General features: G+C 44.1%; 1 protein-coding gene and 1 long non-coding RNA gene across 3 annotated transcripts; both read right to left on the bottom strand.

The window, feature by feature from the left end:
• Positions 1-412: 412 nt before the first annotated feature.
• On the bottom strand, positions 413-4,190 carry LOC109886136 (proline-rich protein 12-like). 2 transcript variants are annotated; one of them, XM_031816150.1, is made up of 6 exons: positions 3,674-3,967; positions 2,695-2,823; positions 2,212-2,532; positions 1,733-1,793; positions 1,567-1,608; positions 413-655 (listed from the first exon to the last, which is right to left on the bottom strand). In XM_031816150.1, exons 1-6 carry the CDS (start codon positions 3,867-3,869, stop codon positions 589-591), a joined length of 816 nt encoding a protein of 271 aa, XP_031672010.1. In that variant the 5' UTR covers positions 3,870-3,967; the 3' UTR covers positions 413-588. The 2 variants fall into 2 exon arrangements, with proteins under 2 accessions (XP_031672010.1, XP_031672009.1); XM_031816149.1 differs by having other exon boundaries at positions 2,212-2,823; positions 3,674-4,190.
• A 3,955-nt stretch (positions 4,191-8,145) lies between these two features.
• On the bottom strand, positions 8,146-8,924 carry LOC109886310 (uncharacterized). Its single transcript, XR_002254718.2, has 2 exons — positions 8,463-8,924; positions 8,146-8,380 (listed from the first exon to the last, which is right to left on the bottom strand). It is a non-coding gene; the product is annotated as an uncharacterized LOC109886310 (long non-coding RNA).
• Positions 8,925-9,939: the final 1,015 nt, after the last annotated feature.

The raw sequence follows: 9,939 nt of genomic DNA, 5'->3' as shown, positions 1-9,939 counted from the left end.
GCTGTTATGACCTCTGTCCATCTCTATGCTGTCAGCCCATAAAAGAGCAAACCAAACACCCAGGTGGGAAGACTGCCTTGACTGGGGTCCTGTGTGCCATGTGCTGAGATTTTGACTAACAAAAAGGATATAGCTTTAAATCAGATTTGACATTTCATAGCAGGTTAGGATAATTAACGTATCAGGCTAAAACAAATACTTTAAGGTCAGGAAAAGAGTTTGGGTTAGCTAAAATGCAAAAAATTAAATTACAATAACCTTTTGATTTAAATTTGACAAAAGCTGTATCCATTCTAGCCATGGCCATGTGCTGTTTGAAGGGTGCTGTTTATCCCAGTGTTTAATCGAAAGGTATTCCTTGTTTTAACTGCTATTTGCAATTCAGCAACAACAGATAATGAAACAAACCAAATTAATGTAATGTTCATTTTTATTCTTTCTACATGCTACATTCTATTCCGGTGTACTTTGTGAACATGAAGCTGATGAGAACTAATTGTTACACACAATGGCTGTATTATTAACACAGGCAGCCCAATTCGGATCTTTTTGAAATTGGGGGGGGATTGTCGTCTAACATCGGGGGATTCAACACTTGGAGAAGTAGCTGGAGGCCACCGTGGCGACACATTCCTTCTGGAAGAGCAGGTTGATCCTACAAGATAATTCAAATGTCCATATTCAGTTACAGCCCTAGAGGTGCTCGCATACAATCACTAAAAGGACATTCTAAATTCACGAAAGGGCATTCTAAATTCACTAAAGGGCATTCTAAATTCACTAAAGGGCATTCTAAATTCACTAAAGGGCATTCTAAATTCACTAAAGGGCATTCTAAATTCACGAAAGGGCATTCTAAATTCACGAAAGGGCATTCTAAATTCACTAAAGGGCATTCTAAATTCACTAAAGGGCATTCTAAATTCACTAAAGGGCATTCTAAATTCACTGAAGGACATTCTAAATTCTCTAAATTCACTAAAGGACATCCTAAATTCACTGAAGTACATCCTAAATTACGAAAGGACATCCTAAATTTACTAAAGGACATCCTAAATTCACTAAAGGACATCCTAAATTCACTAAAGGACATCCTAAATTCACTAAAGGACATCCTAAATTCACTAAAGGACATCCTAAATTCACTAAAGGACATCCTAAATTCACTAAAGGACATCCTAAATTCACTAAAGGACATCCTAAATTCACTAAAGGACATCCTAAATTCACTAAAGGACATCCTAAATTTACTAAAGGACATCCTAAATTCACTAAAGGACATCCTAAATTCACTAAAGGACATCCTAAATTCACTAAAGGACATCCTAAATTTACTAAAGGACATCCTAAATTCACTAAAGGACATCCTAAATTCACTAAAGGACATCCTAAATTCACTAAAGGACATCCTAAATTCACTAAAGGACATCCTAAAGTGACACTCTCATAGAATGTTTCACTCATTTAAAAACATTGAATGCGAAACCAATAAACTCACGTTGATAAGATGGAAATAAAAATGTATTTACAAAATGTAAAATACACATTTTTTATTTGCATACTTACATTCTCTTTAGAGCCTTAGTTTGTTGACCACGCCCACTTTCCCTGTTTGAATGGAGAGAAAGAAACACAATGTATGAGTTCATAAGAATTGCTGCGCAGAAACACAGTATATTAACACAATGAGAAAGTGGAGGGAAAACATTCACCTCAAAACCAAAACACTCACATTGTCTGTTTGATCGTCTTCACACAGTTAAAGTCATCGCTTATGTCGTCATCAATCAAAGCTTGAGAGAAACAAAAAGCCCAACAGAGATCAATAACTGACACGGTCACACAAGCCATTTTAGAGATGCATAACTGACACTGTCACACAAGCCATTTTAGAGATGCATAACTGACACTGTCACACAAGCCATTTTAGAGACGCATAACTGACACAGCCATTTTAGAGATGCATAACTGACACAGCCATTTTAGAGATGCATAACTGACACTTTCACACAAGCCATTTTAGAGATGCATAACTGACACAGCCATTTTAGAGACGCATAACTGACACAGCCATTTTAGAGATGCATAACTGACACTGTCACACAAGCCATTTGAATCTAACATCCACCTACTCTATCAATGATCCTGTTGTGCATCTTTAGCACGTTAATACATGGAGTTTTCCCGACAGGTCAAACACATTGAACTCACCACTGCAGTTCATCTGACAAAGGTTCAACGATGGAGTTGAGCCCGAGGAACAAATCACACGATCGCTCAGCTGGAACAAGCCGTAGAGGGTCCCCATGGTCTCTTCTTCGCTGGAGTCTTCCTCTCCTGAGGTGAAGTGATTCCCAGCGTGTCTCTTACCTCTCTTAGGAGGCTGCTCAGGGCGGGTAGGAAGGGTAAGGCGGGTAGGGTAGTTAGGGCGGGGAGGAGGGGTAGGGTGGTTAGGGCGGGCAGGAGGGGTAGGGTGGTTATCATTGTTAGCAGGGTGGGTTGGGTCAACATCATCCCCGGCATGTCTCTTACCCCTCTTAGGAGGCTGCTCAGGGCGGGTAGGAAGGGTAAGGCGGGTAGGGTAGTTAGGGCGGGGAGGAGGGGTAGGGTGGTTAGGGCGGGCAGGAGGGGTAGGGTGGTTATCATTGTTAGCAGGGTGGGTTGGGTCAACATCATCCCCGGCATGTCTCTTACCCCTCTTAGGAGGGGGCTCAGGGCGATGGCGGTCATTAACCTTGGCAGGGTGGGTAGGGCCGTCATCATCCCTCCAAGCAGTCACAAAACTGGTGTTGAAACCCGAGGCCTTCTCCACGTGGCAGACGACTGGAAGAGGCAACAAACACGTAGTGTTACTTCAATCCCACACAGATTTAGATTTAGTTATATCCTTCCTGTTTGGCCCTGTCCGGGGGTGTCCTCGGATGGGGCCACAGTGTCTCCTGACCCCTCCGGTCTCAGCCTCCAGTATTTATGCTGCAGTAGTTTGTGTGTCGGGGGGCTGGGGTCAGTTTGTTATATCTGGAGTACTTCTCCTGTCTTATCCGGTGTCCTGTGTGAATCTAAGTGTGCTCTCTCTCATTCTCTCTTTCTCTCTCTCGGAGGACCTGAGCCCTAGGACCATGCCCCAGGCCTACCTAACTTGATGACTCCTTGCTGTCCTCAGTCCACCTGGCCGTGCTGCTGCTCCAGTTTCAACTGTTCTGCCTTATTATTATACGACCATGCTGGTCATTTATGAACATTTTAACATCTTGGCCATGTTCTGTTATAATCTCCACCCGGCACAGCCAGAAGAGGACTGGCCACCCCACATAGCCTGGTTCCTCTCTAGGTTTCTTCCTAGGTTTTGGCCTTTCTTGGGAGTTTTTCCTAGCCACCGTGCTTCTACACCTGCATTGCTTGCTGTTTGGGGTTTTAGGCTGGGTTTCTGTACAGCACTTTGAGATATCAGCTGATGTACGAAGGGCTATATAAATAAATTTGATTTGATTTAGACGAGTCTTGGAATAAAAAGTCATTTCAATTGAGAATCTCGATATTTTTTTTAAAAGCGTTTCTTAGTCCAGGATTAGGCTTAATCTGTGTTCTGGGATACCAATCCACATAATTTAAGAAATAATTCCTATTTTTTTAAGGAAAAAAAACCCCATTGGGTTTATGTAATGTAACTTACTTTTAGCCACAAAATCGTTGTTTGTCAGGTTCTTCACTCCGGCTCCCCCAGTCACTCCGGCTCCCCCAGTCATGTTGAATTTGAGGGCCTCCTTCTCCAACAAGTTCTTCAGCTCACATTTGGAAAGGATCCGTCCCTCAGACAGACTGGGGACCAAGGCTGCTACAGCCAACACCACCAACATCTGCATCTTCATGTTGTCTCTGTCCGGCTTGTCTTTCCTCGGTTGAGACGAGAAGATTACAGTGCACAGTAAATATACTTTTGGTGCCCCAAGAGCCTCTTGGGAGTGACGTGACCAAGACTCGTACTTACCTTTTGGTTTTTTTCCATCTAAAGTAAGGTTGGATCTTTGAAATACGTCAATGTAACAAAACTCCACCCAATATTTTGTTTCAACACTCAGTTCAGACCCTCTAAGGGAAACGCTTTAAAAACTGCCTTGTGATGGTACGACAAAGGGTTTTCCTTTGTTAAACAAGTTGCACCATGACCTACTGAAAACGGAGGTTAGGCTTTAGCTTAGACTTTAGACACACAATAAGGACAAACAACTCTCACGGGTATCTCACGACCACATGACTACAATCACCAGGTAACTTCAATCGCAGTGAGCCACACCTAATAACACTACTTATGTGTCCAGAGGTAATCTCTCGAAACGGAGAGAAAACCCGAAACCCGCAACAAGAGCTAAAAATAGCATTATTTTCATTGTCCTGTTCTGACTGATCACATGACGTATAGAGTAACGTGAGGCCCATCAATGCGGTTGGGTTTTCATGCATTGTATTCCTCTGTACTGTTCGTGTCAGGGAACACCGTGTTTGCAGATGGATAACATGTCTGGAATGGAACGACACAAAAAGGTACCATGTCAATGACAGAAACGTCCCCTTTTTTCAGGACCCCGTCTTTCACAGATAATCCGTATGAATCCAAATAACTTCACAGATCTTCATTGTAAAGGGTTTAAACACGGTTTCCCATGCATAAACAATTAATGAACATGCACCTGTGGAACGGTCGTTAAGACACCAACAGCTTACAGATGGTAGGCAATTAAGGTCACAGTTATGAAAACTTAGGACACTAAAGAGGCCTTTCTACTGACTCTGAAAAACACCAAAAGAAAGATGCCCAGGGTCCCTGCGCATCTGCGTGAACATGCCTTAGGCATGCTGCAAGGAGGCATGAGGACTGCAGATGTGGCCATGTCCGTACTGTGAGACGCCTAAGACAGGAAGACAGGACGGACAGCTGATCGTCCTCGCAGCGTCAGACCACATGTAACAACACCTGCACAGGATTGTGCACAGGATTGTAGGCCTGTTGTAAGGCAGGTCCTCACCAGACATCACCGGCAACAATGTTATCTATGGGCACAAACCCACCGTCGCTGGACCAGTCAGGACTGGCAAAAAGTGCTCTTCACTGACAAGTCGCTGTTTTGTCTCACCAGGGGTGATGGTCGGATTCGTGTTTATCGTCAAAGGAATGAGCGTTACACCGAGGCCTGTACTCTGGAGCGGGATCGATTTGGAGGTGGAGGGTCTGTCATGGTCTGGGTCGGTGTGTCACAGCATCATTGGACTGAGCTTGTTGTCATTGCAGGCAATCTCAACGCTGTGCATTACATTAAAATATCCTCCTCCCTCATGTGGTACCCACAGTGTTCTGCCATGGCCAGCGAAGAGCCCTGATCTCAATCCCATAGAGCACGTCTGGGACCTGTTGGATCGGAGGGTGAGGGCAGGGTCATTCCCATTAGAAATGTCCTGGAACTTGCAGGTGCCTTAGTGGAAGAGCAGGGTAACATCTCACAGCAAGAACTGGTAAATCTGGTGCAGTCCATGAGGAGGAGATGCACTGCAGTACTTAATGCAGCTGGTGGCCACACCAGATACTGACTGTTACCTTTGATTTTGACCCCCCCTTTGTTCAGGGACACATTATTCCATTTCTGTTAGTCACATGTCTGTGGAACTTGTTCAGTTTATGTCTCAGTTGTAGAATCTTGTTATGTTCATACAAATATTTATACATGTTAAATTTGCTGAAAATTAACGCATTTGACAGGGAGGGCTGTGCTTTTTTTTGCTGAGTTTAACTACAAACATTCACATTTAACTACGAGGTGATACGATAGATACTGGATATTAAAAGGGATTTGATCATTTGAATTATTCATTATTTTGTCAAAGTAGGACATGTTACAAAGAAAGCCCTAGTGAACAGCAAAGGCTGCAAAATGGCATCTGTTGGTTTCAACTCCCTCACTCTGGGTAGTTGTAGGAGAGGATGTCTCTAGGAGGCCTTTAACTCTGGGTAGTTGTAGGAGAGGATGTCTCTAGGAGGCCTTTAACTCTGGGTAGTTGTAGGAGAGGATGTCTCTAGGAGGCCTTTAACTCTGGGTAGTTGTAGGAGAGGATGTCTCTAGGAGGCCTTTAACTCTGGGTAGTTGTAGGAGAGGATGTTGTCTCTAGGAGGCCTTTAACTCTGGGTAGTTGTAGGAGAGGATGTTGTCTCTAGGAGGCCTTTAACTCTGGGTAGTTGTAGGAGAGGATGTTGTCTCTAGGAGGCCTTTAACTCTGGGTAGTTGTAGGAGAGGGTGTTGTCTCTAGGAGGCCTTTAACTCTGGGTAGTTGTAGGAGAGGATGTTGTCTCTAGGAGGCCTTTAACTCTGGGTAGTTGTAGGAGAGGATGTTGTCTCTAGGAGGCATTTAACTCTGGGTAGTTGTAGGAGAGGATGTTTCTAGGAGGCCTTTAACTCTGGGTAGTTGTAGGAGAGGATGTTGTCTCTAGGAGGCATTTAACTCTGGGTAGTTATAGGAGAGGATGTTGTCTCTAGGAGGCATTTAACTCTGGGTAGTTGTAGGAGAGGATGTTGTCTCTAGGAGGCCTTTAACTCTGGGTAGTTGTAGGAGAGGATGTTGTATCTAGGAGGCATTTAACTCTGGGTAGTTGTAGGAGAGGATGTTGTCTCTAGGAGGCATTTAACTCTGGGTAGCTGTAGGAGAGGATGTTGTCTCTAGGAGGCCTTTAACTCTGGGTAGTTGTAGGAGAGGATGTTGTCTCTAGGAGGCCTTTAACTCTGGGTAGTTGTAGGAGAGGATGTTGTCTCTAGGAGGCCTTTAACTCTGGGTAGTTGTAGAATAGGATGTTGTCTCTAGGAGGCCTTTAACTCTGGGTAGTTGTAGGAGAGGATGTTGTCTCTAGGAGGCCTTTAACTCTGGGTAGTTGTAGAATAGGATGTTGTCTCTAGGAGGCCTTTAACTCTGGGTAGTTGTAGGAGAGGATGTTGTCTCTAGGAGGCCTTTAACTCTGGGTAGTTGTAGGATAGGTTTCTTTTTGTTTGAAAGTTTGTTTCTGCAGCCTCCCTCAAGGTCTTCCCCTCCACCCCTGATGCAGCCTCCATCAAGGTCTTCCCCTCCACCCCTGATGCAGCCTCCCTCAAGGTCTCCCCCTCCACCCCTGATGCAGCCTCCATCAAGGTCTTCCCCTCCACCCCTGATGCAGCCTCCCTCAAGGTCTTCCCCTCCACCCCTGATGCAGCCTCCCTCAAGGTCTTCCCCTCCACCCCTGATGCAGCCTCCATCAAGGTCTTTCCCTCCACCACTGATGCAGTCTCGCTCAAGGTCTTCCCCTCCACCCCTGATGCAGCCTCCATCAAGGTCTTCCCCTCCACCCCTGATGCAGCCTCCCTCAAGGTCTTCCCCTCCACCCCTGATGCAGCCTCCATCAAGGTCTTCCCCTCCACCCCTGATGCAGCCTCCCTCAAGGTCTTCCCCTCCACCCCTGATGCAGCCTCCATCAAGGTCTTCCCCTCCACCCCTGATGCAGCCTCCATCAAGGTCTTCCCCTCCACCCCTGATGCAGCCTCCCTCAAGGTCTTCCCCTCCACCCCTGATGCAGCCTCCCTCAAGGTCTTCCCCTCCACCTCTGATGCAGCCTCCCTCAAGGTCTTCCCCTCGACCCCTGATGCAGCCTCCATCAAGGTCTTCCACATGTTGTTTAGAGATAAGGATTAATGAAAGATTCTTCTAAGAAACAGCCAAATTAAATACCCACTGGGTACAGCACGTCATGGCTCCCGAGTGACGCAGCGGTCTAAGGCACTGCATCTCAGTTCAAGAGGTGTCACTACAGCCCCTGGTTCGATTCCAGGCTGTATCACATCCGGCCGTGATTGGGAGTCCCATAGGGTGCGGTGCACAATTGGCCCAGCGTTCTCCGGGTTTGGCCGGGGGGGGTAGGCCGTCATTGTAAATAAGAATTTGTTCTTAACTGACTTGCCTAGTTAAGTAAAGGTTAAATGAAAACATGGAGTCTTTGGTTTAGTCGTTGATAAATGAGATTACAACCTATATTCACCCACTCAGACAGACAAACGTTAGTTGACTTTCCAGTGTGTTATTACTATGCTTGCAACCATTTAAAAGCTCAGCAAAGTTCAAAATGAGAAGACAATGTCAGGTATTTCATTTATTTATACAACATATAAAGGTGGTGTCACTGTGCTTCATCTAATAACCTAATGACCTGGATTGTAGTTGAGTATTACATTAACAAGTACACGGTGCAAGTGATCAATGCTGTTGTAGATTCCTGACGGATAATTAGAGCCCATTGTGAAGATCTCCACAGACCTGTGATGACCTCTGACCTGCCACCTGGAACGCTCTATAAGATTACACAAGAAGAAACCTATCCAGGTAGTTACTGTAACCTCAAAATGTGACCATGGATGTTATTCATTTAAAGGTTATAAGATTACACATGAAGAAACCTATCCAGGTAGTTACTGTAACCTCAAAATGTGACCATGGATGTTATTCATTTAAAGGTTGAATGTTACATTAGTTTGTAAAACAGTCTTTAGTCTGTTTGCTGGATTACAAAAAGTTATAATGCTTTGTGTTTGGTTGTCAACGCAACCAGATATGAACATTTATAGGAGATGTATCTTCTGATTGGATAGTTCATCCCATTCTTTATCTTCTGGTTGGATAGTTCATCCCATTCTTTATCTTCTGGTTGGATAGTTCATCCCATTCTTTATCTACTGATTGGATAGTTCCATCTGAACCACTGGGTTCATCCCATTCTTTACCTTCTGGTTGGATAGTTCCATCTGAACCACTGGGTTCATCCCATTCTTTACCTTCTGGTTGGATAGTTCCATCTGAACCACTGGCTTCATCCCATTCTTTATCTACTGATTGGATAGTTCCATCTGAACCACTGGCTTCATCCCATTCTTTATCTTCTGGTTGGATAGTTCCATCTGAACCACTGGCTTCATCCCATTCTTTATCTTCTGATTGGATAGTTCATCCCATTCTTTATCTTCTGGTTGGATAGTTCCATCTGAACCACTGGCTTCATCCCATTCTTTATCTTCTGATTGGATAGTTCCATCTGAACCACTGGGTTCATCCCATTCTTTAACTTCTGATTGGATAGTTCATCCCATTCTTTATCTTCTGATTGGATAGTTCATCCCATTCTTTATCTTCTGATTGGATAGTTCATCCCATTCTTTATCTTCTGGTTGGATAGTTCCATCTGAGACACTGGCTTCATCCCATTCTTTATCTTCTGATTGGATAGTTCATCCCATTCTTTATCTTCTGATTGGATAGTTCATCCCATTCTTTATCTTCTGATTGGATAGTTCATCCCATTCTTTATCTTCTGATTGGATAGTTCATCCCATTCTTTAACTTCTGATTGGATAGTTCATCCCATTCTTTATCTTCTGATTGGATAGTTCATCCCATTCTTTATCTTCTGGTTGGATAGTTCCATCTGAACCACTGGGTTCATCCCATTCTTTATCTTCTGATTGGATAGTTCATCCCATTCTTTATCTTCCGGTTGGATAGTTCATCCCATTCTTTATCTTCCGGTTGGATAGTTCATCCCATTCTTTATCTTCTGGTTGGATAGTTCATCCCATTCTTTATCTTCTGGTTGGATAGTTCATCCCATTCTTTATCTTCTGATTGGATAGTTCATCCCATTCTTTATCTTCTGGTTGGATAGTTCCATCTGAACCACTGGCTTCATCCCATTCTTTATCTTCTAGTTGGATAGTTCATCCCATTCTTTATCTTCTGGTTGGATAGTTCATCCCATTCTTTAACTGCTGGTTGGATAGTTCCATCTGAACCACTGGCTTCATCCCATTCTTTAACTTCTGATTGGATAGTTCCATCTGAACCACTGGCTTCATCCCATTCTTTATCTTCTGGTTGGATAGT

The sequence above is a fragment of the Oncorhynchus kisutch genome, unplaced genomic scaffold, assembly GCF_002021735.2.
Source record: "Oncorhynchus kisutch isolate 150728-3 unplaced genomic scaffold, Okis_V2 scaffold751, whole genome shotgun sequence".
Taxonomy (NCBI): domain Eukaryota; kingdom Metazoa; phylum Chordata; class Actinopteri; order Salmoniformes; family Salmonidae; genus Oncorhynchus; species Oncorhynchus kisutch.
Note: the sequence above shows the minus strand (reverse complement) of the source record. Positions and strands in the feature narration are given on the sequence as shown.

Coding starts and splice junctions, on each gene's coding strand:
- LOC109886136 (XM_031816149.1), bottom strand. CDS start 3,869: ATGAAGATGCAGATGTTGGTGGTGTTGGCTGTAGCAGCCTTGGTCCCC. Junction 1,794..2,211: donor TTGTCAGATGAACTGCAGTG/GTGAGTTCAATG, acceptor GTTTCTCTCAAG/CTTTGATTGATGACGACATA. Junction 656..1,566: donor ACTAAGGCTCTAAAGAGAAT/GTAAGTATGCAA, acceptor ATTATCTTGTAG/GATCAACCTGCTCTTCCAGA.